This window comes from Hyla sarda, chromosome 9 (assembly GCF_029499605.1).
Source record: "Hyla sarda isolate aHylSar1 chromosome 9, aHylSar1.hap1, whole genome shotgun sequence".
In the NCBI taxonomy this organism is placed as follows: domain Eukaryota; kingdom Metazoa; phylum Chordata; class Amphibia; order Anura; family Hylidae; genus Hyla; species Hyla sarda.
In genome coordinates, this window is record NC_079197.1 from 8924414 (window position 1) to 8936386 (window position 11973).

Genomic DNA, 11973 nt, shown 5'->3' on the forward strand with positions numbered 1-11973 from the left:
CAGTGCCCAGAGGGTGTTCCCCAGCACAGCTAGAGCTCAGGTAAGTCCAGTTTGTGTCCTCCTATTCACTCCTCTGTACCCACATGCATCCACCTACCTCATTCGACTGAGAGCAACTAGATCAAGAGGTCATAGGGGAGACTTACATGGGCTTTTACAGTGATGGGAAAAATGCCCCCTGGGCACTTGAGCCTCATTTGCATAGTAATTCAAAAGACATATCTCAGCGCTGCAAAAGGACTAGAGATATGAAAGGGGTATTCCAAGAAAACAAAATGTTTTATATCAACTGCCTCCAGAAAGTTAAACAGATTTGTAAATTAATTCTATTAAAAAAAATCTTAATCCTTCCAATAATTATCAGCTACTGAAGTTGAGTTGTTCTTTTCTGTCTAGCAACAGTGCTCTCTGCTGACATCTCTGCTTGTCTCGGGAACTGCGCAGAGTAGAAGAGGTTTGCTATGGGGATTTGCTTCTACTCTGGACAGTTCCCGAGACAGGTGTCAGAGAACACTTAGACAGAAAAGAACAACTCGACTTCAGCGGCTCATAAGTACTAAAAGGATTAAGGTGGTACTCTGGTGGAAAACTTTTTTTTTTTTTTTTAAATCAACTGGAGCCAGAAAGTTAAACAGATTTGTAAATGACTTCTATAAAAAAAAAAAAAATCTTAATTCTTCCAGTACTTATTAGCTGCTGAATACTACAGAGGAAATTATTTTCTTTTTGGAACACAGAGCTCTCTGCTGACATCTCTGTCCATTTTAGCAACCATGCATAGCAGATGCATAGCAGATGTATGCTAAGGGCAGCATGGTGGCTCATGCCTTGAAGTGCTGGGGACTTGGGTTCAAATCCCCCTAAGGACAACAATAAATAAATAAAGTGTTATTATAATAACGTCAGCAGAGAGAACTGTGCTCGTGATGTAATCAGAGAGCATTCCAAAAAAGAAAATAATTTCCTCTGATTTCCAGCTAATAAGTACAGGAAGGATTAAGATTTTTTTAATAGAAGTAATTTACAAATCTGTTTAACTTTCTGGAGCCAGTTTACATTATATATATATATATATATATATATATATATATATATATATATATATATATATATATATATATTTTTTTTTTTTTTTTTTTTTTTTTTTTTTTTCTGGATAACCCCTTTAAAAAAGATGTATGCCCAGAATTCTGATGAGAAGTCCAATCTAGCCAGGGGCATATTTAAACCCATGTTTTCCTGCCGACAGGACCATTTTAATACCACCACCATATAGTGTCCAGATAATACCACCCCACAGTAATGACATTATACCAGTAAATACCAATACATTCAGCAGTTTATTAATATGATTCTTTAAAAGGAACACTCGCCTGGCTCTGGACTCCCAGCATCACCAGCAAATCATGGAAACATAAGAAACAAAACAGAAATCAATCAAACACGTCTACATGTATCTCCGGGTATTACATACATAGTCGTGGTAAAGAGCCGACATATAAATATACTAATATTCCAGGTCATCGATGGAGTATAAACAGTGCTTATTTACAACATTGAACTCTTCCAAAGTTTGCTGCCCCCCTGTGGTAGGTCCAATATTTGGTCCTATAGATCAACATTTTTGGGGGAAAATCCAGAACTTAGCCGGACTGAACTTGTTCCCGTTTCTTCTGGGCAAGCAAAGCCCGGTATTTCCTGCGGGTCTCTTCTATGCTGCTCTGCAGAGACGCCACGTCAGCAGCCAATAGGATCCCTAGAGGAAAGAAACAAGACTGTAAGCACCTTCCGGGGACAGAACCGGGTCCCAGCCACCGGTCCCTGACGCACCTTGCCGGAAGTTACTCTGTGCTTGCCGTAGACTCTGAGGGACCAACACTCCAAACCACCGCAGGGGGTCACTGGTCGGCGATTTGGGCTTGTCACTGTCTTCTGTTGTGGTGGGTTTAGGTGCCTCGGCGCTGACCTTATGACCCCTATGCCTTAGGACTAGAAGAAAAGAAGGGACCCAGTATAATATATATATATATATATATATATATATATATATATATATATATATATATATATATATATATATACACACACACACACACGTCTGACCAGCTTCTCCTGATCTTCTATCCCATTGTTTCCCAACCAGAGTCCATCCAGCTGTTGCAAAACTACAACACCCAGCATGCCCAGACAGCCGTTGGCTGTCTGGGCATGCTGGGAGTTGTAGTTTTGCAACAGCTGGAGGCACCCTTGTTGGGAAACACTGTTCTATCCTCCTGTCCAAGCACCGGACCCCTCACTATTTAAAAGGGGTATACACTCCAGTGGAAAACTAAATGTTTTTGAATCAACTGGCTCCAGAAAGTTAAACAGATTTGTAAACTACGTCTATATAAAAATCTTAATCCTTCCAGTACTTAGCTGCTGTATGCTTCAGAGGAAGTTGTGTAGTCCTTTCCGGTTTGACCACAGTGCTCTCTGCTGATGCCTTTGCCTGTGTAAAGAACTGTCCAGAGTAGGAGCAAATCCCCATAGCAAACCTCTCCTGCTCTGGACAGTTCCTGATACAGACAGAGGTGTCAGCAGAGAGCACTGTGGTCAGACTGGAAAGAGCTACACAACTTCCTCTGGAGCATGCAGCAGCTGATAAGTACTGGAAGGATTAAGATTCTTATACAGAAGTAATTTACAAATCTGTAAGTACCCCTTTAAAAGAGACCTTAGGGCAATGTTTAGGTCTGTGACCTCCCGAAGTTCCTGCACCTTCATCACTGTTCATCCTGAGCTTCCTGGTTCAGTGGTCTCATCCTGCTGTGAACTATAAAACACTGCTTAAAGGTTACAACCAAAGCCCATATCCGGCTGCAGATGGAATTCTATTCAATCAGATAGTATATACCAATACGAGAAAACATGGACGCACCTTGATCTGCTGCGCCGATGGTCTCCACTTCCTTCGCTACGTCCTTCTCTTCATCCGCTTTGTCCTGCTCCCTCGGCTGAACGTGTTCTACAGTGAATGTGGTTGCACCGTCCTCTGCAGTGCTGGACACAAATGGAGAAGAAACATGGAGGAGATATTGACAGCTGTTATACAACATTATATATATATTCACACACAGTGGGGCAAAAAAGTATTTAGTCAGCCACCAATTGTACAAGTTCTCCCCCTTATAAAGATGAGAGAGGCTGTAATTATCATCATAGGTTATAACCTCAACTATGAGAGACAGAATGAGAAAAAAAATCCATAAAATCACATTGTCTGATTATTAAAGAATTTATTTGTAAATTATGGTGGAAGATAATTATTTGGTCAATAGCAAAAGTTCATCTCAATACTTTGTTATATCTCCTTTGTTGGCAATGACAGAGGTCACATGTTTTCTGTCTTCCCAAGGTTTTCACACACTGTTGATGGTATTTTGGCCCATTCCTCCATGCAGATCTCCTCTAGAGCAGTGATGTTTTGGGGCTGTCGCTGGGCAACACTGACTTTCAACTCCCTTCGAAAGTTTTCTATGGGGTTGAGATCTGGAGACTGGCTAGGCCACTCCAGGACCTTGAAATGCTTCTTATGAAGCCACTCCTTCGTTGCCTGGGTGGTGTGTTTGGGATCATTATCATGCTGAAAGACCCAGCCACGTTTCATCTTCAATGCCCTTGCTGATGGAAGGAGGTTTTCACTCAAAATCTCACGATACATGGCCCCATTCATTCTTTCCTTTACACAGATCAGTCGTCCTGGTTCCTTTGCTGAAAAACAGCCCCAAAGCATGATGTTTCCACCCCCATGCTTCACAGTAGGTATGGTGTTCTTTGGATCCAAACACGATGAGTTGAGTTTTTAACAAAAAGCTCTATTTTAGTTTCATCTGACCATATGACATTCTATCAATACTCTTCTGGATCATCCAAATGCTCTCTAGCAAACTTCAGACGGGCCCAGACATGTACTGGCTTAAGCAGGGGGACATGTCTGGCACTGCATTATTTGAGTCCCTGGCAGCGTAGTGTGTTACTGATGGTAGCCTTTGTTACTTTGGTCCCAGCTCTCTGCAGGTCATTCACTAGGTCCCCCCGTGTGGTTCTGGGATTTTTTTCTCACCGTTCTTGTGATCATTTCACACCACTTGGTGAGATCTTGCGTGGAGCCCCAGATCGAGGGAGATTATCAGTGGTCTTGTATGTCTTCCATTTTCTAATAATTGCTCCCACAGTTGATTTCTTCACACCAAGCTGCTTGCCTATTGCAGATTCAGTCTTCCCAGCCTGGTGCAGGTCTACAATTTTGTTTCTGGTGTCCTTTGACAGCTCTTTGGTCTTGGCCATAGTGGAGTGTGATTGTCTGAGGTTGTGGACAGGTGTCTTTTATACTGATAACAAGTTCAAACAGGAGCCATTAATACAGGTAACGAGTGGAGGACAGAGGAGACTCTTAAAGAAGAAGTTACAGGTCTGTGAAAGATAGAAATCTTACTTGTTTGTAGGTGACCAAATACTTATTTTCCACCATAATTTGCAAATAAATTCTTTAAAAATCAGACAATGAGATTTTATGGATTTTTTGAGGTTATAACCTATGATGATAATTACAGCCTCTCATCTTTATAAGGGGGAGAACTTGTATAATTGGTGGCTGACTAAATACTTTCTTGCCCCACTGTGTGCGTGTATAAATATATATATATATATATATATATATATATATATATATACACACACGTATGGTCATGTAATGGAGTCACAGGTTGTAGACTACTGGACTAAAGAACAGTTTCCAATTTAGGGGGGGGGGGGTACTATATAAGTGGTCTCCAAACTGTGGACCTCCAGATGTTGCAAAACTACAACTCCCAGCATGCCGGGACAGCCAAAGGCTGTCCGGGCATGCTGGGAGTTGTAGTTTTTCAACAGCTGGGTGCACCCTGCTTGGGAAACACGGGTCTATGTAGAGGACAGGAGCTTCTTCGGGGTCCTGTACAGTACACGCAATGTCCTAAAAAAGTAACATGGAGTCGCCCTCATGCAGGGTGTTGTAGTTTTGCAACATCTGGAGGTCCACAGTTTGCAGATCACTTGGCTATATGACTGTTGGTCACATGACCCAACTACAGTAATGAAATGTAAGGATGCAGCTGAGCTGGGATGAAACAGATGGAGCTGCAGGAATACTGGTGGATGGTGAAGAAATAGTATTATATCTTTAAGAAAACCCCTGGATGGCCACCATGCCAAAGTCAAGGACAGCCATATCTGTTGCACAGTAGGAGGACTGCCATATCTAGACTTGTGGGACAGGTGGTAGGGGGTCACTATATGACTATATAAAGACACTATACCGCCCGTAGAGGGACATATACCGTCCTCACCTGTCCTGGACAAACATGGAGGGCTTCATTTCTGGCTTATACTGCAGGGAGGACACGGACTTATTCCCCATCGAATACCGAGACTGAGAGAGGCAGAACCAGCCCTGTAAGGTGACAACATCAGCAGGTTATATACCACGGAGGACGCAGGGAGCTGAATACTTATAATGGGGACAGAATGCTTTGCAGAGAAGTCTCTCCATCAGGGCACTCTCAGATATACTGCAACCGGGAGCAAGAGATGTAACGGGATGATGGAGGGTTATAACGTGGTGTAAGGGGACAGTTATAGATATATAAAGGGGTATAATGGGACGGTGGAGGGATGTAATGGGACGGTGGAGGGATGTAACGGGACGGTGGAGGGATGTAACGGGACGGTGGAGGGATGTAACGGGACGGTGGAGGGATGTAACGGGACGGTGGAGGGATGTAATGGGAAGGTGGAGGAATGTAATGGGACGGTGGAGGGATGTAATGGGACGGTGGAGGGATGTAATGGGACGGTGGAGGGATGTAATGGGACGGTGGAGGGATGTAATGGGACGGTGGAGGGATGTAATGGGGTGTAATGGGACGGTGGAGGGATGTAATGGGGTGTAATGGGACGGTGGAGGGATGTAACTTGGTGTAATTGGATGATGAAGGGATATAATGGGGTGTTATGGGACGGTAGAGGGATGTAATGGGACGGTGAAGGGATGTAATGGGACGGTAGAGGGATGTAATGGGACGGTGGAGGGATGTAATGGGACGGTGGAGGGATGTAATGGGACGGTGGAGGGATGTAATGGGGTGTAATGGGACGGTGGAGGGATGTAACTGGGTGTAATTGGATGGTGAAGGGATATAACGGGGTATAATGGGATAGTGGAGGGGTGTAACAGGTCGGTGAAGGGACGTAATGAAGTGGCATGGGGGGACGGAGAGATGTAACGGGACAGAGGAGAGATGTAATGGGACGGTGGAGGGATGTAATGGGACGGTGAAGGGATGTAATGGGACGGTGGAGGGATGTAATGGGACGGTGGAGGGATGTAATGGGACGGTGGAGGGATGTAATGGGACGGTGGAGGGATGTGATGGGACGGTGGATTCATTATCTTGGTCCCTATAAGGAGATACCCCTGGCAGGACACCCCGTGGTGACCGATCACAGCAGCTCTTTACTCTGGTCTCCTGACCCCCCCGCACCTTCTCTATCAGGGGGTTCAGACTTCGTCTCTTCTCCTCCAGAGCTTCCAGGTCGTCCATGAGTCTCAGGAGCAGCTGATCCAGACAATCATTCACATCCACAGGAGTCTCCTCTACAGGCGGCGCCATGTTTATGGCTGGGAAAAACAACCAAAGTTATACCGTCTGCTGGGCCGGTGTATCTAAGCTTCCTATATGAGATACTGTCTGCTGTGTTGGTGTATCTAAGCTTCCTATATGAGATACTGTCTGCTGGGCCGGTGTATCTAAGCTTCCTATATGAGATACTGTCTGCTGGGCCGGTGTATCTAAGCTTCTTATATGAGATACTGTCTGCTGGGCCGGTGTATCTAAGCTTCCTATATGAGATACTGTCTGCTGGGCCGGTGTATCTAAGCTTCCTATATGAGATACTGTCTGCTGTGTTGGTGTATCTAAGCTTCCTATATGAGATACTGTCTGCTGGGCCGGTGTATCTAAGCTTCCTATATGAGATACTGTCTGCTGGGCCGGTGTATCTAAGCTTCTTATATGAGATACTGTCTGCTGGGCCGGTGTATCTAAGCTTCCTATACGAGATACTGTCTGCTGTATCTAAGCTTCCTATATGAGATACTGTCTGCTGGGCCGGTGTATCTAAGCTTCCTATATGAGATACTGTCTGCTGTGTTGGTGTATCTAAGCTTCCTATATGAGATACTGTCTGCTGGGCCGGTGTATCTAAGCTTCCTATACGAGATACTGTCTGCTGGGCCGGTGTATCTAAGCTTCCTATACGAGATACTGTCTGCTTGGCCGGTGTATCTAAGCTTCCTATATGAGATACTGTCTGCTGGGCCAGTGTATCTAAGCTTCCTATACAAGATACTGTCTGCTTGGTTGGTATATCTAAGCTTCTTAGATGAGATACTGTCTGCTGAGGCGGTGTATCTAAGCTTCCTATATAAGATACTGTCTGTTGGTTTTTTGTATCTAGGCTTCTTAGATGAGATAGTCTGCTGTGTCGGTGTATCTAAGCTTCCTATACAAGATACTGTCTGCTTGGTTGGTGTATCTAAGCTTCTTAGATGAGATACTGTCTGCTGAGGCCGTGTATCAAAGCTTCTTAGATGAGATACTGTCTGCTGAGCCAGTGTATCTAAGCTTCTTAGATGAGATACTGTCTGCTGAGCCAGTGTATCTAAGCTTCTTAGATTAGATACTGTCTACAGAGGTACCTACAGGTGTTCGGTCTAGGACATCTCACCTCACTCGTCCCCACTCTCCGTCACACAGACACTGCTCACCTTCTGACACTTACTTCTCACCTGACCTTCCCAACCCGGAAATAGTCGTCACGTGGTCTCCGGAAGTGGTGTGGACGGTGGGCGCCATGTTTACTGAGGGCAGCTGGGGATTTGGCTGGTGGGGCGGTTGTAGTGATCGGTTCCACGTGTGAGACCCGGCCGCCACCATGGTGAGTACGGAATACCGTGAGGGCTGGGGCTGTGCAGAGGATTCGTATATACAGTGATCATAATCTCATGGAGCTGAGTTTGTCATGTTAGGTGATAGTTTTATTTGGACAGCGCCTCTTACCCACCAGGTCCTCCTGTGATGCTTGTGGCTGCCTAGATTTTCAGCTACTCAGGGGCCCCTTGTGTATTGCTATACATAGGGGGTAGAGTCTACTCAGGGGCCCCTTGTGTTGTGCCATTTATAGGGGGTAGGGGTCTGCTCAGGGGCCCCTTGTGTATTGCCATTTATAGGGGGTCTGCTCAGGGGCCCCTTGTGTTGTGCCATTTATAGGGGGTCTGCTCAGGGGCCCCTTGTGTTGTGCCATTTATAGGGGGTCTGCTCAGGGGCCCCTTGTGTATTGCCATTTATAGGGGGTCTGCTCAGGGGCCCCTTGTGTATTGCCATTTATAGGGGGTAGGGGTCTGCTCAGGGGCCCCTTGTGTTGTGCCATTTATAGGGGGTCTGCTCAGGGGCCCCTTGTGTATTGCCATTTATAGGGGGTAGGGGTCTGCTCAGGGGCCCCTTGTGTTGTGCCATTTATAGGGGGTCTGCTCAGGGGCCCCTTGTGTATTGCCATTTATAGGGGGTAGAGGTCTGCTCAGGGGCCCCTTGTGTAGTTCCAGGAGACTTTAACCTGTAGCTCTCCAGCTGTTAAAAATACTAAAACTCCCAGCATTCCATGACAGCAGGAAACTGTAAGGTCTTGCTAAGAGATAGAGATATATATATATGTGTGTGTGTGTGTGGATGGGGTCAGCCATTGTTTTGGGCAGTGTTTCCCAACCAGACGGCCTCCAGCTGTTGCAGAACTACAACTCTCAGCAAGCCCGGACAGCCTTCGGCACTATACTAAGGCTCTAAATCAAGGTGGTCAAACCAATAGCCCTCCAGCTCTTGCAAAACTACAACTCCCAGCATGCCTGGACAGCCAAAGGCTGTACGGGCATGCTGGGAATTGTAGTTTTGCAACAGCTGGAGGCACTTTGGGAAACTCTGGCTTTGGGGATCGTGAGCCCCAGTTACTAACCCTCCACGTTTGTAGCTGCGCAGGGAGGCCCGTCTACGGAGGGAATACCTCTACAGGAAAGCCCAGGAGGCCAAACAACACAGCATAGAAGACAAGAAGCAGCGGCTGAAGCGAGCGCTAGAAGGTCAGTACCCAGATAACCCCGACCAGATTACACCCAACATGGAGGACACACACTGACCACCCCTCTCTATATCCACAGAGAACAGGCTCATCCCCACAGAGATCCGCAGAGAAGCCTTATCTCTACAGAAGCAGCTGGAGTTCGATGATGAGGGCGGTGAAGGTAAGAACCAGTCATCTTTTGTGGGACTACAACACCCAGCATGATGTGACTACTCTCACAGCGGTGTAGTGAGGATAGTGTTAATCACATCTAGAGATGGCCACAGTTGAATAACACAATGCTGTATACAGAATGCTGGTTAAGGATCTATTATTTGGTCTTATCAAAGGGTTTAACCAGTAAAAAATTTGATTTGAATAAAAAGAGGTTTATGGTTGGATAAGAGGGTGATCTGGAAATGGTCACAGAAAAAAGTGTAGAGGACGGCGTCATGTTGGGAGGTTTTACTATAATTATTTTTAGCATATTTACAGCAATATCACATATTTTACTGTCATCTGATCATGTGGTGCATAGGATGTGACATCACTTTCTTCTCACAGAAGGCCCAATCTCTGAGACCCCTACAAATCTTTCTGCTTTCTTCCTCCAGATGAGGATATCCCTTTATTTATTGTTCTCTTATCTCTTCAGGAGTGTCCTCCCATGTGGACGATGAATATAAGTGGGCCGGTGTTGAGGACCCAAAGGTCATGATCACGACATCGAGAGACCCAAGCTCAAGACTCAAAATGTTTGCTAAGGTATCAGATGGTAAAGGGGCGACGGGCTATATCATTCCCAGATACCAAAAAGGGGGGGGAGATTTATCAAAACCTTTCCAGAGGAAGTTGCCCATAGCAACCAATCAGATCGTTCTTTCATTTTTCATGCGATCTGATTGGTTGCTATGGACAACTTTTCCTCTGCACAGGTTTTGATAGATCTCCCTTAGTATGCGAATCGCGTTCAGCTGTAATGTCGATCACTTACCTGTAATTCTCCAGGAGTTGAAGTTGGTTTTCCCCAATGCCCAGAGGATGAACAGAGGAAAGCATGAGATCGGGGCCCTGGTCCAGGCCTGCAAAGCCAATGATGTCAGTGACCTTGTGATTGTCCACGAGCACAGAGGCATGCCGGGTGGGTACAGTTATATCTATAAAGTTTGTCTCATAAGGGTGCGTTCACACGGAGTAATTCAAGAGGAATTTACTCAAGTAATTCCAGGCCAAACCTCCAACTGGCTCCGGAAAGTTAAACAGATTTGTAAATTACTTCTATTAAAAAATCTTAATCCTTCCAATAGTTATTAGCTTCTGAAGTTGAGTTGCTGTTTTTTGTCTAACTGCTTTCTGATGACTCACGTCCCGGGAGCTGTGCAGTTACTATGGGGATATTCTCCCATCATGCACAGCTCCCAGGACGTGACATCATCATTGAGCAGTTAGACAGAAAACTTCAGAAGCTAATAACTATTGGAAGGATTAAGATTTTTTTATAGAAGTAATTTACAAATCTTTTTAACTTTCCGGAGCCAGTTGAAATAGAGAGAGATCTCTCTCTATCTATCTCTCTCTATCTCTATCTATCTCTTAATCTCCTAATCTGTATATATAATTATGGTTTTGCCTGGATAACCCCTTTATTTCTCCGCTTAGAAAGAATTAACATCTGCTTTGCCGTTGGCTTCAATGTATTTTACTCTGCACTGTTCACCGTTTGGCTAGAAGAACATGTTCATTCTTCTTGCGGAATACGCGAGCAGAAGTCAATGGGAAAAAATTTCCGCGTGAAATAGTTTACACATGGAATTTGTGCGGAAATTCTGCACGAGAAAAATAAAAATAAAAAGGGAAATTCCAATTGGTGGTTTTAGTCCAGCAAAAAAAAAGGTTTCCTCCTATATTTCGCGTGACAAAAAACGTTAAGTTCTGCAGAATTTTTACGCGAGTTTGGCGGAATTTTTACGCGAGGATTCCTCTCCTATTCCTCACTGTGCAGCAGTGACACATAAGACTCGCTGCTGATGTCCGTCACATATGGATGCACATGTCTGTAGAGGGTCTCCGTACTGGAGAGATATAGTACAGATGATGGGAGTCATTATACGGAGTCCCATTATAGCACAGTAGTCCGCCAATAGGTCAGGAGTTGACCGTGTGGACCCTGTGCTGTTTTTTTCTGCCCCTGTGGTATATAGTGTAGTGTTTGCATGGTTGCTCAGTGGGCGTGCCGAGGCCACCTTCCCCTGGTATGGATTTACTTACCAAAGGCAAATGCTTAGTGGATTGTTTATAAAATAATCTAAACCCGTATTTCCCAGCCAGCGTGCCCTCAGCTGTTTCAAAACTACAACTCCCAGCATGCCCAGACAGCCAACGGCTGTCTGGGCATGCTGGGAGTTGTAGTTTTGCAACAGCTGAGGGCACGCTGGCTGGGAAACACTGATCTAAACCATAAATCTTCAGCTGAACACTTGGTTTCTGCAGCAGATTTTTCTGCTGCAGGTTGCCATTGACTTAGTAGCAGAAAATATTCGCGCGTCACTGTAACCGAATATAATTTAATATTTATCCTCTGTTGGGATTGTATATGGGTGCAGCAGAGCGGAGTTTGTCATCGTGTCACAATGGGATTTTTTGTGGTTTTCAGTAGGGACTGCAGGGGTAAGGCAATACGGCAATGCGGTTTCCGTATCCGGTTTCATAAAAAAAAAAAAAACGTATCGAACCGTATTGCAAACCGTATACATAGACATTTCATTGTAAACCGTATGCCAA

The 11973-nt window shown here is 45.0% G+C and overlaps 2 protein-coding genes across 5 annotated transcripts; one reads left to right on the forward strand and one right to left on the reverse strand.

The window, feature by feature from the left end:
* Positions 1-1321: 1321 nt before the first annotated feature.
* Positions 1322-7893, reverse strand: CCDC115 (coiled-coil domain containing 115). Of its 4 annotated transcripts, none has more exons than XM_056538524.1 (6): positions 7864-7893; positions 6564-6700; positions 5370-5473; positions 2921-3042; positions 1831-1989; positions 1322-1756 (listed from the first exon to the last, which is right to left on the reverse strand). In XM_056538524.1, the coding sequence occupies exons 2-6, from the start codon at positions 6690-6692 to the stop codon at positions 1644-1646; spliced, it is 627 nt and encodes a 208-aa protein (XP_056394499.1). In that variant the 5' UTR covers positions 6693-6700; positions 7864-7893; the 3' UTR covers positions 1322-1643. The 4 variants fall into 4 exon arrangements, with proteins under 4 accessions (XP_056394499.1, XP_056394496.1, XP_056394495.1 ...); XM_056538521.1 differs by having other exon boundaries at positions 7810-7880; XM_056538520.1 differs by having other exon boundaries at positions 7850-7871.
* Positions 7894-7909: 16 nt separating this feature from the next.
* Positions 7910-10333, forward strand: IMP4 (IMP U3 small nucleolar ribonucleoprotein 4; the record flags this gene model as incomplete). Its single annotated transcript, XM_056538518.1, is given in 5 exon segments — positions 7910-8019; positions 9103-9211; positions 9290-9373; positions 9848-9957; positions 10201-10333. Coding segments are annotated over 5 exon segments (439 nt in total), but the record flags the coding sequence as incomplete, so codon positions are not given.
* Positions 10334-11973: the final 1640 nt, after the last annotated feature.

Coding starts and splice junctions, on each gene's coding strand:
- CCDC115 (XM_056538524.1), bottom strand. CDS start 6,692: ATGGCGCCGCCTGTAGAGGAGACTCCTGTGGATGTGAATGATTGTCTG. Junction 5,474..6,563: donor TGAACCCCCTGATAGAGAAG/GTGCGGGGGGGT, acceptor GTCACCTTACAG/GGCTGGTTCTGCCTCTCTCA. Junction 1,990..2,920: donor CATCGGCGCAGCAGATCAAG/GTGCGTCCATGT, acceptor CTTTTCTTCTAG/TCCTAAGGCATAGGGGTCAT.